This window comes from Piliocolobus tephrosceles, chromosome 13 (genome assembly GCF_002776525.5).
Source record: "Piliocolobus tephrosceles isolate RC106 chromosome 13, ASM277652v3, whole genome shotgun sequence".
In the NCBI taxonomy this organism is placed as follows: domain Eukaryota; kingdom Metazoa; phylum Chordata; class Mammalia; order Primates; family Cercopithecidae; genus Piliocolobus; species Piliocolobus tephrosceles.
Window position 1 is genome coordinate 108,847,691 of NC_045446.1, and position 17,283 is coordinate 108,864,973.

General features: G+C 53.3%; 1 protein-coding gene across 4 annotated transcripts; it reads left to right on the forward strand.

Moving 5' to 3' along the window:
* Positions 1-1,764: 1,764 nt before the first annotated feature.
* Positions 1,765-17,037, forward strand: NLRX1 (NLR family member X1). Of its 4 annotated transcripts, none has more exons than XM_023208453.3 (10): positions 1,765-1,939; positions 4,282-4,324; positions 5,115-5,184; positions 5,662-5,750; positions 6,260-6,879; positions 7,234-8,046; positions 13,077-13,672; positions 14,240-14,326; positions 15,161-15,412; positions 16,163-17,037. In XM_023208453.3, exons 5-10 carry the CDS (start codon positions 6,565-6,567, stop codon positions 16,482-16,484), a joined length of 2,385 nt encoding a protein of 794 aa, XP_023064221.1. In that variant the 5' UTR covers positions 1,765-1,939; positions 4,282-4,324; positions 5,115-5,184; positions 5,662-5,750; positions 6,260-6,564; the 3' UTR covers positions 16,485-17,037. The 4 variants fall into 4 exon arrangements, with proteins under 4 accessions (XP_023064221.1, XP_023064219.1, XP_023064222.1 ...); XM_023208451.3 differs by lacking the exon at positions 4,282-4,324 and adding an exon at positions 4,115-4,232 and having other exon boundaries at positions 1,802-1,939; XM_023208454.3 differs by lacking the exons at positions 4,282-4,324; positions 16,163-17,037 and adding an exon at positions 4,115-4,232 and having other exon boundaries at positions 1,802-1,939; positions 14,474-15,298.
* Positions 17,038-17,283: the final 246 nt, after the last annotated feature.

Sequence of the window (17,283 nt, forward strand, 5' to 3'; positions counted from 1 at the left end):
TTTTTTTTTTTTTTTTTTTTTTTTTTTTTTTTTTTTTTTTTTTTTTTTTTTTTTTTTTTTGAGATGGAGTCTCACTCTGTTGCCCAGGCTGGAGTGCAGGGGTGCAATCTCCACTCACTGCAAGCTCTGCCTCCCAGGTTCAGGCCATTCTCCTGCCTCAGCCTCCCGTGTAGCTGGGACTACAGGCACCCGCCACCACGCCCGGCTAATTTTTTGTATTTTTAGTAGAGACGGGGTTTCATCGTGTTAGCAAGGATGGTCTTGATCTCCTGACCTCGTGACCCGTCCGCGTCGGTCTCCCAAAGTGCTGGGATTACAGGTGTGAGCCACCGTGCCCATCCTTATTTTCTATTTTCATTTTAAGTAGAGACAGGGTCTCACTGTATCGCCCAGGCTGGTCTTGAACTCCTGGTCTCGAATGATCCTACTGCCTTGGCCTCGAAGTACATCATTTGTAAATGTGGTAGTTGGTTCCATTAAAATGAGGTGCATGCCTTGTTCTGGTTGGCAGCCCAGGGCCTAGTGCTGAACCTAGCTCAAGGGGGTGAGGTGCTCAGTACTACCCAATACCACACTACAATGAATGAACAAATGTCTAAATGAAACATCCACATTGTTTTCAGTAAGTCCTCTTCCCAGCCCTGCCCTGGAGAGCCTGTATGTTGGTGCCGTAGTGCACAGCTCTGTTGTGTGAATATTGTACACTCATGCTTGCATACAAAGGCGTGCCGCGGCTGTGGGTGGTAGGTGGCTCCCCTTTCTGGGCTATGTGAGCCCAGGGTGTGGAAGTGTGTGGAAGTGCAGGGATAAGGGTGGGAGCTTCGGGACTGGGAAGCCCCAGGGCTAGGTCATGAATGAGTGTCAGACCCGAAGAGCAGGTTGGGGTGCAAGCTGTCCTTCAGCCCCCGTTCTTCCTCGTTTCTTAACCAAGGTTACCAGAGGCCACACACTTATAGGTCTGGGGTCTGAAGAGGACCAGATACCTAAGGGAGAACCCAAGGAAGCCTTAGGCTCGGGTCTCTGCCTGAAGGTAGGCTGGGGAGGTGGAGAGGGACAGAGGGAAGAATCCCCCGGATACCTGCGCCTCAGGGAGGCCCAGGGGTAAGGTAGGAAGACTCAGATCCGGGATTTTGTTCTGGCTCATCCACTTCCTAACTCAATCAACCTGCACAAGTCATTTCACCCTTTTTTTTTTTTTTTTTTTTTTTTGAGGCGGAGTCTCGCTCTGTCGCCCGGACTGGAGTGCAGTGGCCGGATCTCAGCTCACTGCAAGCTCTGCCTCCCGGGTTTATGCCATTCTCCTGCCTCAGCCTCCGGAGTAGCTGGGACTACAGGCGCCCGCCACCTCGCCCGGCTAGTTTTTTTGTATTTTTAATAGAGACGGGGTTTCACCGTGTTAGCCAGGATGGTCTCGATCTCCTGACCTCGTGATCCGCCCGTCTCGGCCTCCCAAAGTGCTAGGATTACAGGCTTGAGCCACCGCGCCCGGCCTCATTTCACCCTTTTGAGCGTCAGTTTCTTCATCTGTAAAATGGGCCTAACAAGCAGCCCAGCCTGGGAGGTGGTTAGTGAGGTCACTGGATGTCACTGGCGCTTGGGAACCTGCAGAGGGCAGTACTAGCGGCAATGCCCGCGGGGATGGAGGCAGCGAGGGGCGGGGTCGGGGGCGATGGCGGGACGGGTGGCGCCGGAGTGCCAGCCCTGCGCCTGCTCCGGAGCACCGGGCCCCTCTCGCTGACCCCCTCAGACCCCGCAGATCCGAGTGCCTGGGCTCGTCCTCTTTCACTCCCGCTGCCAGGGCCGCGCAGGCGGGCGGAGGCGGGCAGGAAGCGCCTCGCCGAGGAGCCGGGGACTCTGGGAGTCAGCGGGAGACGCCGGCGTCCGCTCAGCCGACCCCTCCGGTCCGCGGCCGACGTCTCCTGGAACTGTGCAGCCGCGGGTAAAGGCCTGGCGGGCTTGATCGCCACTGAGCCCCTGGCTGGGAGGCCGTGATGAGCGGGGGGCAGGGCGGGCCGGGGGAGGAGGCTGTGCAAGGGCCGCGGGGAGATCCCGGCCGGGAACGAGAGGGACGTAGCTGGGCGCTGAATGGCGGGCTTTCTGGCAAGTCTCCCCCTGGGTCCCCGAGGCAACCTGAAAGTAGGAGAGCTGTTTGGGACCCAGTTTGGTGGAGGAGCTCTGGACTTGTGGGAACACCGCCCCGTACGTTTCCTGAAGTGCCCCCTCCTTTTCTCACTGCTCTGGAGACCTGGGTGATCACCGGAGAACTGCCCTCGGCCCTGCGAGTCCCATCTTGACTCAGTGGCCCTAGATCCGAGGTTAACCCGGAACCTAGGCTTTGTCAGGCTTCCGGAGCCCTCTCTTAACCCTTCCCCAGCCCCTGGGACGGGCCAGCAGTCAGCCAGCTCCTCCGCTGGTGGCCTAATGCAGCCAGTTCTCCCTAAGCGTGCCCTACCCAAGAAGCCCCGATCTCAGTGGAGGAGACCAGGTGCTAAATAGGGACACATTCCATTTAAGTGAGTTCAGAGGCCTCAGAAAAGACTTTCCAGGGACGGAGACTTTTGAGTAGGATCTTAAAAGATTGATTGGGGCCGGAGTGGTGGCTCGAGCCTGCAGTCCCTGCACTTTGGGAGGCCAAGGCGGGCGGATCACTTTAGCTTGGGAGTTCGAGACCACCTTTGGCAACAATGGTGAAAACCCCGTCTCTACAAAAACAAAAAACAAAAATTAGCCAGGTGTGGTGGCACATCACTGTAGTCCTAGCTACTCAGGAGGCTGAAGCAGGAGGATTGCTTGAGCCCAGGAGGTAGAGGTTGCTGTGAGCTGAGATCACACCACTGCACTCCAGCCTGGGCAACAGAGCGAGAGACCCTGTCTCAGAAAAAAAAAAAAAAAAAAAAATAGATTGGTTGGGACTCTAACAGAGGAGAAAGGTCATTCCAAACTGAGAAAAGTGTATGAACAAATTTAGGACAGCAAGAGCAAGAATCCGGTGAGCCTGGGGAATAAGGTACGGGCTGGGACAAACTCAGAAAAACAGCTTGTGAGAGCCTGGTGTTTGGACTCTATAAGTAACCTCGGACTTTCGGGAGGTGCTTGGTGCCTGGGGTGAGGGATTAGAATGGGATGAGACTGAAGGCAGAAAGGCTGGTGAGGAGATCGGGTCCAATAAATGCTGGTCAGGGCAGCAACTGGCTGGTAAAGCAGTGGGGAGCAATTGCTTGTACTCTTCACACTGCCTGAAGGAACAGGGGAAGAAAGATTTGAAGACAGAGGTCAGGTTTCTAGTGTAAGGCGTGGGTGGGAAGATTTGCAGCAAGGTAAATGACAAGAGGAGGGAATGATGAGTTCAGTTTTACATGGGAGAAGTTTGAAGCAGTGGCAGGTTGTCCATCTGGAGATGTCAAGTGAGAAGTTCATTCATTTATTTATTATTTATGTCAGCTTCAAAAGCTGCTTACATAAAAGTCACAGAGAACATAAAATGATAATGCCATTAAAACTCAGCTAAAAGGACTTGATATCTGGGGAAGAAAGGCAGAGTGGGATGGATAATTATTACTGGAAAATCTAGGCACAGAAAAGCCACTGAAAATGAACACAGGACTCCTATCTGAGCTTGCTGGCAACCAAGAAGGAAAAAGGACATGTAAATAAAGCAGTTTCCCAGGGTGGAACTCTGGGAAGGATGTTCGTGAAGCTTCAGGGGAGAGGCAAGACGTGGTAGGAAGGCTGGGTGTGATGGCTCATGCTCGTAATCCCAGCACTTTGCAAAGCCAAGGCAGGTGGATTACCTGCCTTGGTCAGAAGTTCGAGACCAGCTTGACCAACATGGTAAACCCCATCTCTACTAAAACTACAAAAATTATCCCAGTGTGGTGGTGGGCACCTGTAATCCCAGCTACTTGGGAGGCTGAGGCAGGAGAATGGGATCCCTCAAATTGGAGAGTTTGGGAGAGGGATGAGAGCTGAAAGCCAGGCCAGGGCTTCAGCAGGGCCAACATTTGAGGAAGGGCTGATCCTCTCTTGGGAGGAAGGTCCCTCCTTGGCTGGAATGGGGTTAGGGGTACAGGGGAGGAGTGGTGGCAGTGATCCATTCATACCATTCTTCTTGCAGGATAGAAGTCAGTCCTAGGCCCCCCAGGCTCTGGCCTTCTCTCCCAGAATGAGGTGGGGCCACCATTTGCCCAAGGCCTCTTGGGGCTCTGGTTTTGGAAGAGCACTCCAGCCACCAGGTGAGTAGGAAGCAGGGGTTTCTGTTTTTATCTCTTTCTTGCTTTCCAGGGTCCACATGATGCCTCCAAGACAGCAGGGATCCAGATACCAGGTACACTAGTCTCAGCTCTGTGATTCTCTAGCTGTTGACCTTCAGCATGTCACCTCACCTTCCTCAGCTGCCTTTTTCCCATCCTAAAATAAGGGAGTTGGACTTGGCCAGGTGCAGTGGCTCATTCCTGTAATTCTAGTACTTTGGGAGACCAAGGCGGTCGGATCATGAGGTCAGGAGTTCAAGACCAGCCTGGCAACATGGTGAAACCCTGTCTCTATTAAAACTACAAAAAAAATCAGCCGGGCATAGTGGTGCACACCTGTGATCCCAGCTAGTTGGGAGGCTGAGGCAGGAGAATCATTTGAACCTGGGAGGCAGAAGTTGCAGTGAGCCGAGATTGCACCATTGCACTCCAGCCTGGACAATAGAGTAAGACTCTGTCTCAAAAAAAAAAAAAAAAAGAGTTGGACTAGATCGTCTTCGAGAGTCTCTTGTAGCTACATAAGTCTAGGAACTTGCCTGACTTGACTTTACATACCACACAGACTTACTGAGCGCCTGCTGTACTGCAGACCTGGTGTTAAGTTCTAAGTAAGAAATTGTGAACAAAAACAGACGTTAAGGGGGACAAAAAAATTTTGAAACACCCAAATGTGATCCTTCTCATGGAGGAGAGAGGAATGAATGTTAATCAAATAATCACACAATGAAATATAAAGTTGCAAAATAACTGCTGCAAAGGGGCAGTACCTGTTGCAATGAGAGCAGACACTGGGGGGTTTGATGTAGACGTGGGTTCTGTGTATTGGATGGATCTGCAGATGCTATTTCTTCCTTCTCTCCGTAGATGAACGTATCCCCTTCCTGATCCACTGGAGTTGGCCCCTTCAAGGGGAGCGTCCCCTTGGGCCCCCTAGGTGAGGCCTGGGTGTCATACCTTAGGACTAATCTGGGCACAACAGAGCAGACTGGGAAGGGTCAAGACTTGGGGCTAGCTTGATCTCCTGGGGACCTTGGGGAGGGGCTTGGTCCTCTGGGGGAGGGAGGATACAGTGGCAGCTCCAAGGCCTGAGAGGAAGTTGGCTTAGATCATCTGTGGTAGAAGGCATAGTAGTCAGTGGAGGGAGGACTCTGTGGGAAGTGGGTGGAGCCTGGCATGACCAGCCTGAGTTCCAGGCAGGCAGTCAGCAGTGGGGGCTGGAGGGCTAGGGTTAAGGCCTCAGCACCTGGGAAGGGTGTGAGAGTCAGACAAGCCTCTAAACTTGGGGGTCCAGTGTGGGGCCTGTATCTCGGGAAACCGGAAATCTAGCAGTGCAGACGGGCTTGGATCCAGAGCTTGCGAAGGGGCTGATCCAAGATCCAAGTCCCAGCTCATCCCTTCTCCTTGTTCCCAGGGCCTTTAGACGCCACCATGGAAACTTGGCAGACAGTGCTGCCCGGTCCGGGAGGCATGGACGGCTGTTCCCCAGCGCCTCTGCAACTGGTAAAGGGTCTGGCTGGGACCCTGGTCGGGAGGTGTGGTGGGGAGATGGGGCTGGAAGGAGAAGCAGGGTGAGGAAAGCATAGAGGATCCACTGCCATCTTCCATTGGTGGTCCCTCCTCCTCTCTCTCCCTCCCTCCCATCTGTCTATGTATCCCTTCCTGCAATGCTCTTGCAATGCACACTTATATGTACAAAGCACTAGGAGAGCCATACCATCCCTATCCTCAACCAAGTTGGGTCAAGCGGGTTAAGACGGCACATAGGTCACTGTGAAACCAGTTGGTCCAGGCTCAGCATTACATGTCCAGTGGCTCCCCACTTTCTGACATAGGGGTTCCAGACTTTCTGGACAGTCTGTATTTTCTCAGGGAGTCTTGTGTGCCCACCATTGTGGGCCCCAGCATCTATGCCTTGATGTCCCAGCCTGACCTCACCACCGCCCTGATTGGCCCTAAGCTACATCTCCAGGCTCCTTTCTCTGACCCATTTCCCTTGTCTTCCCACTCAGAAGCCATACAGCAGTACCGCCGGAACCTGGCTGAGTGGTTCAGCAGGCTGCCCAGGGAGGAGCGCCAGTTTGGCCCGACTTTTGCCCTAGACACGGTCCACGTTGATCCCGTGATCCGCGAGAGCACCCCCGATGAGCTACTTCGACCACTCGCGGAGCTGGCCCTGGAGCATCGGCCACCCCAGGCTGGGCTCCCACCACTGGCCCTGTCTCAGCTCTTTAACCCGGATGCCTCTGGGCGCCGGGTGCAGACAGTGGTGCTTTATGGGACAGTGGGCACAGGCAAGAGCACGCTGGTGCGCAAGATGGTTCTGGACTGGTGTTATGGGCGGCTGCCGGCCTTCGAGCTGCTCATCCCCTTCTCCTGCGAGGACCTGTCATCCCTGGGCCCTGCCCCAGCCTCCTTGTGCCAACTTGTGGCCCAGCGCTACACGCCCCTGAAGGAGGTTCTGCCCCTGATGGCTGCCGCTGGGTCCCACCTCCTCTTTGTGCTCCATGGCTTAGAGCGTCTCAACCTCGACTTCCGACTGGCAGGCACGGGACTTTGCAGCGACCCGGAGCAACCAGAGGAACCAGCTGCTATCATCGTCAACTTGCTGCGCAAATACATGCTGCCTGAGGTGGGTGGCCCTTCACCCCGGGCTATCACTGCTGCCCCTTGACTCGCCCCGTAGGTCCTGGGTTACTTTAACTCCTGGGCCCTTCACTTCCCAGCAGTGCAACCCAGAACAAGTCAGTAACTTCCGCAGACTTCTGTTCCTTTCTTCTTGAGTTGCTCATATCAAATGGGATACTGCACATAACATTAGCACAGCAGCCTGGATCACAGCAGGAGTTCAGTAATTGCTAGTTATAACTGTTATCCTCATCAATGTCTTCCTCCTTGGGCACTCAGTCTTCAGGGGTCCCCTGGGAATAGAGGCAGTCAACAGGACACTAAGGTCTTTCTTAACTTTCAACCATGATCTTTCCAGGCCAGCATTCTAGTGACCACTCGGCCCTCTGCCATTGGCCGTATCCCCAGCAAGTACGTGGGCCGCTATGGTGAGATCTGTGGTTTCTCTGATACCAACTTGCAGAAGCTCTACTTCCAACTCCGCCTCAACCAGCCAGACTGCGGGTGCGGTTCAGGTGTCTCCGCCACACCAGCTCAGCGTGACAACCTGGTGCAGATGCTCTCCCGGAACCTGGAGGGGCATCACCAGATCGCCGCTGCCTGTTTCTTGCCGTCCTATTGCTGGCTCGTCTGTGCCACCTTGCACTTCCTGCATGCCCCCACGCCTGCTGGGCAGACCCTTACAAGTATCTATACCAGCTTCCTGCGCCTCAACTTCAGCGGGGAAACCGTGGACAGCACTGACCCCTCCAATTTGTCCCTGATGGCCTATGCAGCCCGAACCATGGGCAAGTTGGCCTATGAGGGGGTGTCCTCCCGCAAGACCTACTTCTCTGAAGAGGATGTCTGTGGCTGCCTGGAGGCTGGCATCAAGACGGAGGAGGAGTTTCAGCTGTTGCACGTCTTCCGCCGGGATGCCCTGAGGTTTTTCCTGGCCCCATGTGTGGAGCCGGGGCGTCCGGGAACCTTCGTGTTCACTGTGCCTGCCATGCAGGAATACCTGGCTGCCCTTTACATTGTGCTGGGTTTGCGCAAGACGACCCTGCAAAAGGTGGGCAAGGAAGTGGCTGAGCTCGTGGGCCGTGTAGGGGAGGACGTCAGCCTGGTACTGGGCATCATGGCCAAGCTGCTGCCTCTGCGGGCTCTGCCTCTGCTCTTCAACCTGATCAAGGTAACATCCCTGAGACCCCCACCTGCTTCTTCCCTCCCCAGCACACCAAGCTGCCCATGCCCCCACATGGTTTCCTGTTCACCCCTTGCTCCTTTCCCAGCAGGAAACTGCTGCTTCTTGCACAGGTGTGAATCTTCTTCCTGGATCTGGTTTCAGCTCTGGGCATTTTGGCTTTTGGTGGGATTGCTTAGAGAGAAGCCACAAGGCTGGGGAAGGCTTGGTGGCCAGGGAGGGGAATCTGGGGACATGGGGACTTTAATAATAATCCTACATGGATTCCTAAAAATGGTTTCTTTTTTGTGTCTTTCCTCCTAGGAGGCAGGCCTGTCCTCTGCTTTGCAGGTCCAGAAACTCAATTGTGTCTGTTCCTCCAGAGGTGATTAGGCTCTGAGAGTGATGACTCATCCTAACTAAATCACCAGAGACAGGTTTATAAAGCAGATGCCATTTTATTCATTTATACTAGGAAGATGAATGGCATTGGTAATTGGCTTAGGGGAGTCATCCTGAGGGCAGGTCCACTCCAGAAACCAAATTACAGACTTGAGGACTGTGCTGTGAGCGGCACAGCTGAGCGAGGTCTTTGAGGGCTGGAAGGAGCCACTGTGTGATGTGTGTCAGGCGCTTTATCAGTGTTAATCAGTGTTCATCCTTTTGTTTTTCACATCACTCCTGGAAAGGAAATACTATTTTTTTTTTGAGAAGGAGTTTCACTCTTGTTGCCCAGGCTGGAGTGCAATGGCGCGATGTCGGCTCACTGCAACCGCTGCCTCCAAGGTTCAAGGGTTCTCCTGTCTCAGCCTCCTGAGTAGCTGGGATTACAGATATGCGCCACCACACCCGGCTAACTTTTTTATTTTTAGTAGAGACAGGGTTTCATCATGTTGGTCGGGCTGGTCTTGAACTCCTGACTTTAGGTGATCCGCCTGCCTCGGCCTCCCAAAGTGCTGGGATTACAGGTGTGAGCCACCATGCCCGGCCTGGAAATTCTATTATGATCCCTTTTACAGACGAATAAACTGAGTCTCAGAGAGGTAAAGTAACTTGTCCAAGATCACTCAAATAGTAAGTTTAAAAAGCTGGGACAGGAGCTCAGGGCTTTGTGATTCTGAATCCTGTGCTCTTTCTGCCAAACTATACTGGTGCATTGTGGATATTTCTGTCAAGCTGTGGGACCTTGCTAGGTAACCTTTCTTTTCTCTAGGAATGTTTCAGCAACCGATTTTGAGGAGGCAGAGTGCTGATTAGTGCCGGCAGAATTTCAACACTTTTTTTAAAAAATTTAAATGTATTTTTATTGTTATTTTTTGAGACAGTCTTACTCTGTTGCCCAGGCTAGAGTGCAGTGGTGCAATCATAGCTCACTGTAGCTTCGACCTCCTGGGCTCAAACAATCCTCCCACCTCAACTTCACTGAGTAGCTGGCACCTCAGGCATGTACCACCATCCCTGGCTAATTTTTAAAAATTTTAATTTTGTAGCTGGGTGCAGTGGCTCACGCCTATAATCCCAGCACTTTGGGAGGTGAGGCAGGTGGATCACCTGAGATCAGGAGTTTGAGACCAGCCTGGTCAACATGGTTAGCCAAGTGTGGTGCCGGGTGCCTGTAATCCCAGCCACTTGGGAGGCTGAGGCAGAAGAATTGCTTGAACCTGGGAGGTGGAGGTTGCAGTGAGCCAAGATTGCGCCACTGCACTCCAGCCTGAGCAACAGAGCGAGACTCCCTCTCAAAAATTTAAAAAAAAAAAAATTAAATTAAATTAAATTTAATTTAATTTAAAAATAAAAAATGTTTAATTTTGTAGAGATGGGGTCTCATTAGTGATCCTCTCACTTTGGCCTCCCAAAGTGCTGGGCTACAGGTGTGAACCAGTGTGCCCAGCCAACTTTTTCTTTTTATAGGCACCAAAGCATAAGGGCTAAGCACAGGGATTTGGTAACTCAGGTATTTGAGTTCAAATCCAGGCTCTGCTACTTATTAGCTGTGAGACCTTGGACAGGTTACTTAACTCTGTGCCTCAGATTCCTCATCTGTGAAATGGAGATAATACTAGAACTTATAGCACTGGCCTAACATGATGATTAAAGGAACTCATCCTCAGGGTCTGGCACATGGTAAGTGCTGTTTAATTGCTTTTTTTTTGTTTTTGTGTTTTTGAGATGGAGTCTCGCTCTGTTGCCTGGGCTAGAGTGCAGTGGCACCATCTCTGCTCACTGCAACCTCTGCCTCTTGGGTTTAAGTGATTCTCCCGGCTCAGTCTCCCGAGTAGCTGGGATTACAGGCGCCTGCCACCATACATGGCTAATTTTTGTATTTTTAGTAGAGACAGGGTTTCACCATGTTAGCCAGGCTGGTCTTGAACTCCTGACCTCAGGTGATCCACCCACCTCAGACTCCCAAAGTGCGGGATTACAGGAGTGAGCCACCACACCCGGCCTAGGCTGTTTAATTGTTTGTCACACATAGAAACAAATTTAGTTTGAGACTAGCCTGGACAACATGGTGAAACCCCATTTCTACTAAAAATACAAAAATTAGCCGGGTGTGGTGGCACGTGTCTGTAATCCCAGCTACTTGGGAGGCTGAGGCAGGAGAATCTCTTGAGCCCAGGAAGTGGAGGTTGCAGTGAGCCGAGATCGCGCCACTGTACTCCAGTCTAGGCGACAGAGCGATACTCTGTCTCAAAAAAGAAAAGAAAAGAAAAGAAAAGAAACAGGCTCGTGCAGCCCACCCCTTCTCACACTATCACCTCTGATAGGAGGTCACAGCTGCTGCTGAGGCCACCCCCGCCTTGAGGATGTGCCTGCTGGACCTGAGTTGCAACGAGAGGCTGCAGTCTCGCGAGGGGATTCAGAAAGCCCCCAGTTATTGAAAACCCACAAGAATTGTCAGCCCCGCACCTCCAAGCCCTCTTGGAGGGAGGGCTGCCCTGGCAGAGCACTGAGCCCATCTGTTTATTCACAGTCCTGTGGATTCAGCTTCACAGGGTGACATATTCTGTCACAGGTTAGTGTTGGAGAAGGGGCACTATCACCTCTATGAAAGGAACCTCACATGTAAACATGAAACATAGCCAGGTGCAGTGGTGCACACCTGTAGTCACAGCTCTCAGGAGGCCAAGGCAGGAGAATCGCTTGAGCCCAAGAGTTAAAGACTGCAGTGAGCTAGGATCACACCACTGCACTCCAGCCCGGGTGACATAGCAAGACCCTGTCTCTAAACAAATAAAAAATCAAAAAGTGAAAAAAAACCCAGACGTTAAAGGAGGTGCCCCAAAACAATGTCATGGTTTGTTGCCAGAGGAATGACCCTTCTTCCCTTTCAGAACCATTGCAGGGATGGGGGAAGATATCACAAACCCCCAACATTTATTTCTTTGTCAGATATTTGAGTACCTGCTGTGTGCCAGGCAGTGTGTTAGAATCTAAGGAAACTACAGGCTTCTGCCCTTTCTGATCTAGTCGGAGCTCCTCTCCCAGAAGGAAACTGCTGCTTCCTGCACAGTTTCAGCACAAAAATATCAATGTAACCATATAAGGAAAAATTATGGCAAATGCCTGGAAAGGAGCCCCAGATGCCATGAAAGTGTGTAGTGGGGGAACTGGTTTGAGGGGTCAGGAGAGTCTCTTTGTGGAAGGGCATGTCATCTGACCCTTGTAGCATTAGCCAAGGAAAGAAGTGGGGGGGAAAAGCCCCAGAAAGGGGCAGCACCCTGGAGGTTTTTTTTATTTTTCTCTTGAGACAGGGTCTTGCTCTGTTGCCCAGGCTGGAGTTCAGTGGTGTGATCTCAGCTCACTGCATCCCCGACCTCCAGTGCTCAAGGGACTACAGGCACATGCCACCATGCCTGGCTAATTTTTTTTTTTATTAAAAAAATTTTTTTGCCAGGTGCGGTGGCTCACGCCTATAATCCCAGCACTTTGGGAGGCCGAGGTGGGTAGATCACGAGGTCAGGAGGTCGAGACCATCCTGGCTAACACGGTGAAACCCCGTCTCTACTAAAAATACAAAAAATTAGCTGGGCATGGTGGTGGGCGCCTGTAGTCCCAGCTGCTCAGGAGGCTGAGTTAGAATGGCGTGAACCCAGGAGGTGGAGCTTGCAGTGAGCACAGATTGCGCCTCTGCACTCCTGCCTGGGCGACAGAGTGAATCTCTGTCTCAAAAAAAAAAAATTTTTTTTTTCAATAGAGATAGTGTCTCGCTACATTGGCCAGGCTGGTCTAGAACTCCCGGGCTCAAGTGATCCTCCTGCCTCGACCTCCCTAAGTGCTGGGATTACAGGCATGAGCCACTGCACCAGGCCTTTGGAGGCTTTGAAGGAGGAAAGACCTTGGCACTGTTAAGATGAAAAAAGCCGAAAAGGCAGGAGCATAGTGAGTGGGGCCAAGAGGCTTGTGATGAAGGCATTGTAGTCGGCAGGGCCCAGGTCACACAAGACCTTAAAGCAGTAGGAGCTGCATCAATCGTAGTTGCTGAGACAACAATGATGTTGAAGATGGTGATGTGTTTGTGACACCTAGCCCGGTCCCAAACTAAGTGTGTAATACATGCTGATTCCTTCTCCCCACCTCCTGGGTTTGAAAATGTATCAGGGTGTTTGGGAAAGAGAAAGAAGTTCCTAATGTCTGCAGCACATGAGACAGGTGTTGAGATATGACCCTGGGAAAGTGAAATTAGGGCCAAATTATTAAAAGTTTTGGGCCGGGTGCAGTGGCTTATGCCTATAATCCTAGCACTTTGGGGGCCTAGGCTAGGGAGCCCAGGAGTTCAAGACCAGCTTAGGTGACACAGCAAGACCCCATCTCTAGTTTTAAAAAAACATTTCATATTCCAGGCTAAATGTTTGGAGTTTGCCACATAGGCAGTGGAAGGTGTCGCAGCAGGGGAGTAGCATGATCAGACAAATTATGCTAAGTTCATGGGGAGATCACAGGGCTGGAGCAGTCATGGGGGTGTACCTTAAGCTGAGCCTTGAAGGCTGAACAGGCACGTGGAAGGCCACAGTGACCCTCCCCTGCTTCTTTTTCAGGTGGTTCCACGCGTGTTTGGGCGCATAGTGGGTAAAAGCCGGGAGGCGGTGGCCCAGGCCATGGTGCTGGAGATGTTCCGAGAGGAAGACTATTACAATGATGATGTTCTGGACCAGATGGGCGCCAGTATCCTAGGCGTGGAGGGCCCCCGGCGTCACCCAGATGAGCCTCCTGAGGATGAAGTCTTCGAGCTCTTCCCCATATTCATGGGGGGGCTTCTCTCTGCCCACAACCGAGCTGTGCTAGCTCAGCTTGGCTGCCCCATCAAGAACCTGGATGCCCTGGAGAATGCCCAGGCCATCAAGAAGAAGCTGGGCAAGCTGGGCCGGCAGGTGCTGCCCCCGTCGGAGCTCCTTGACCACCTCTTCTTCCACTACGAGTTCCAGAACCAGCGCTTCTCTGCCGAGGTGCTCAGCTCCCTTCGTCAGCTCAACTTGGCAGGTGTGCGTATGACACCCGTCAAGTGCACAGTGGTGGCGTCTGTGCTGGGCAGCGGAAGGCATGCCCTGGATGAGGTGAATTTGGCCTCCTGCCAGCTAGACCCTGCTGGGCTGCGCACACTCATGCCTGTCTTCCTGCGTGCCCGGAAACTGGGGTGAGGACCTATCCTCATGCACAAGCATGAAGAGGGTTGGAGGTGAAGCAGTGGGAAGAGAAAGTGCCAGGGAAACCAGAGGTACTGACGAGTGACCAGATGAAGAAATCTAGTTTGGGCAGAGGAGACAGGAGCAGCAGAAGGGAGGAGCCAGCCATGGTGGCTCCTGCCTGTAATCCCACTGCTCTGGGAGGACAAGGCGGAAGCATCACTTGAGCCTAGTAATTTGAGACCATCCTGGGCAACATAGCAAGACCCTGTCTCTACAAAAGAATTTAAAAATTAGTCAGGTGTGGTGGCATGTGGCTATCGTCCTAGCTACTCAGGAGGCTGAGGTGGGAGGATTGCTTGAGCCCAGGTGTCTGAGGCTGCAGTGAGTTGTGATCATGCCATTGTGCTCCAACCTGGGTGACAGAGTGAGACTCTGTCTCTCAAAAAAGGGGAGGCAGGTATGGATTCCCAGAGGCAGGCTGATCAAAAAAGGTCATGGTAGATGGACCATGGTAGACTGCTTGCTGAATTCCCTCCCTGGTCTCTCACCTCCCCTCTGGCCACCTTCTGCTCCAGCTTGCAACTCAACAGCCTGGGCCCTGAGGCCTGCAAGGACCTCCGAGACCTGCTGCTACATGACCAGTGCCAAATTACCACACTGCGGTGAGTGACTGGGAGTGGGGCATCCTGGTGACCAGCTAAGGTCAAGGGTGAGCTCCCTGCCTCCTGGCATACTTGGCACAGGCCCACCCAAGGGATAGTAAATGGAGGTGGGTCTAGGCCCTGACTGGTCCCCTCTACTTCCCCCAGGTCCACTGCAAGCGGCAGGGCAGCAGGAAAAGATGCCACCTGTAATGGGTGCTAAGAAACCTCTCACGTGGCTAAAATCAGCCTGGGGGAGGCAGGGAGAGAGGTGGAATAACACCTAGGCCAGTTGCCTGGTAACAGTGCCACTGATCCCCTTCCAGGATTTTTCCTGCAGCTTCCTGAGGATGACCCTAATGCTGGGCACTCAGTAGACACCCCTGAAGTGTTGACTGATACGTGGGTAACCTGAGCACCTGGGTTCCGAGTTTCTGGTTGGTGTAAGGGGAGGCAAATGAGGAGAGAAAACGGAAGAGCAGGGAGAAGGATACGGGAGTCAGAGGGAAGGGAGAAGCAGAGGCTGTGGAGGGGGTGAAAAGGGCAGAAGAAGGGAAACAGAAATGGTGAAGACGAAGGGAGTAGATAAGAAGGGAGTCGGGGGAAGAGGGAAGGAAAGGCCAGCTCCCCTACTCTCCCTCCTCTGCCAGGCACCACACCCCCTATTGCTCTACCCTTTCTCCTGGGCCTGCATTTCTATGTCCAGGCTCCTCTTGCCCCAAGCAGGGCCCTCTTTGGCCCACGTCCTGACACCCAGCACAGCACTGCTCCATCAAGGCTGCCAGCACCACCAGCAACCTTGCCTCCCCCTCCTCTCAATGGGCCCTCATAACCTTGGGTTGCACGTGGCCGTAGGCTGTCCAACAACCCGCTGATGGTGGCAGGTGTTGCCCTGCTGATGGAGGGGCTGGCAGGAAACACCTCAGTGACACACCTGTCCCTGCTGCACACCGGCCTTGGGGACGAAGGTCTGGAGCTGCTGGCTGCCCAACTGGATCGCAACCGGCAGCTGCAGGAGCTGAACGTGGCTTACAATGGTGCTGGTGACACAGCGGCCCTGGCCCTGGCCAGAGCTGCCCGGGAGCACCCTTCCCTGGAACTGCTGCAGTGAGTTCTGTCCCTGGTCCCATTGCCCCCAGCCCTTCAGACTACTTCCATCTCTCGACTGTGCTCTTCCAATCCTAGGGAGTGCTTCTGGGCCTGGGCCTGTTGCCTATCCTCTATTCCTGGTTTCTGACTGATCCTTGTCAACCTAGCTCTGAGTCAACCCACCCACTCTGTGACTGGCCCTTAAACTGCCCCAGTTGCCTACCACCATTTCTCCTAAAGGCCTACTGTCCCTGGTCCCATTGAATTCTAGTATCAGGATCGGGTGCGGTGGCTCATGTCTGTAATCCCAGCACTTAGGGAGGCCGAGGCGGGCGCATCACCTGAGGTCAGGAGTTCAAGACCAGCCTGGTCAACATGGTGAAACCCTGTCTCTACTAAACATACAAAAATTATCTGGGCGTGTTGGTGCACACCTGTAATCCCAGCTGCTTGGGAGGCTGAGGCAGGAGAATCGCTTGAACCCGGGAGGTGGAGGTTGCGGTAAGCCGAGATCATGTCACCGCACTCCAACGTGGGTGACAGAGCGAGACTCCGTCTCAAAAAAAAAAAAAAAGAGAGAATTTTAGTATTAGTCCCTGCCTCCCACTGGCCAGCACCCTCCATCTCTGGCTCATTGCAGATACTTACCTGATTGCACTCTGCAGCCAGGAGATGAGATGTGAGGCCCCCTGACTTTCCATCTGTCTACCCTCGGGCCCTCCTTCTCAGAGCTCTACTGAATGGCATCGACTTTCTCTCTCCTGCCAGCCTCTACTTCAATGAGCTGAGCTCAGAGGGCCGCCAGGTCTTGCGAGACTTGGGGGGTGCTGCTGAAGGTGGTGCCCGGGTGGTGGTGTCACTGACAGAGGGGACGGCGGTGTCGGAATACTGGTCGGTGATTCTCAGTGAAGTCCAGCGGAACCTCAACAGCTGGGACCGGGCCCGGGTCCAGCGACACCTTGAGCTCCTACTGCGGGATCTGGAAGACAGCCGGGGTGCCACCCTTAATCCTTGGCGCAAGGCCCAGCTGCTGCGAGTGGAGGGCGAGGTGAGGGGCCTCCTAGAGCAGCTGGGAGGCTCTAGAAGCTGAGACACTGGTGGCAGGCACCTAAGTATGTGACCACTGGCCCTAAACCTCTTCCCTCTGTGGCCTCCTGGCTTGCACTGCTCCCCCTAGAAAGATTCCTTCAGGAATGGGCACAGCTGTGCCAGTTGCCCTCCTAGGGCATGTTCGACCAGGACCGAGTCTGGAATCTCCAAGTTAAAGATGGTGAACCGGGCTTGGAGATGGAACATGCCTCCTCTCCATTCATCGAGAAGGACCAAAGCATGTGGCATTTGGATGGCCAGAGTGCCCTGAAGCACCACCACCAAACTTGCCTCCCCCTCCTCTCAAGGAGCCTCTGATTGTGCCACCAAGGGGCTCACATCTTATGTCTGCCATGCCAGGGGTGTTGCCATCCAGATGTGTTGGAAACTTCCCCTCATGACTTCTGCTCACCTGTGGACACTGAGGATGCCCTCGCATTGGTGCTTTCTCCTCATCCTCATGCCCCCTTTGCCACAGTGGTTCAATGGCTTGGTGGCCCCTCGAGGCAGATGCGCCTGACTTGCTGCTATTAAAAAGCTGTGTGCCTTCCACCGATTGTGACCTCTTCTTTTTTGTATCCCTGAGGCTTGTCTCCGAGACGCAGTCTCGCTCTGTGGCCCAGGCTGGAGTGCAGTGGCGCGATCTCAGCTCACTGCAAGCTCTGCCTCCCGGGTTTACGCCATTCTCCTGCCTCAGCCTCCCGAGTAGCTGGGACTACAGGCGCCCGCCACCTCGCCCGGCTAGTTTTTTTTTGTATTTTTTAGTAGAGACGGGGTTTCACCGTGTTAGCCAGGATGGT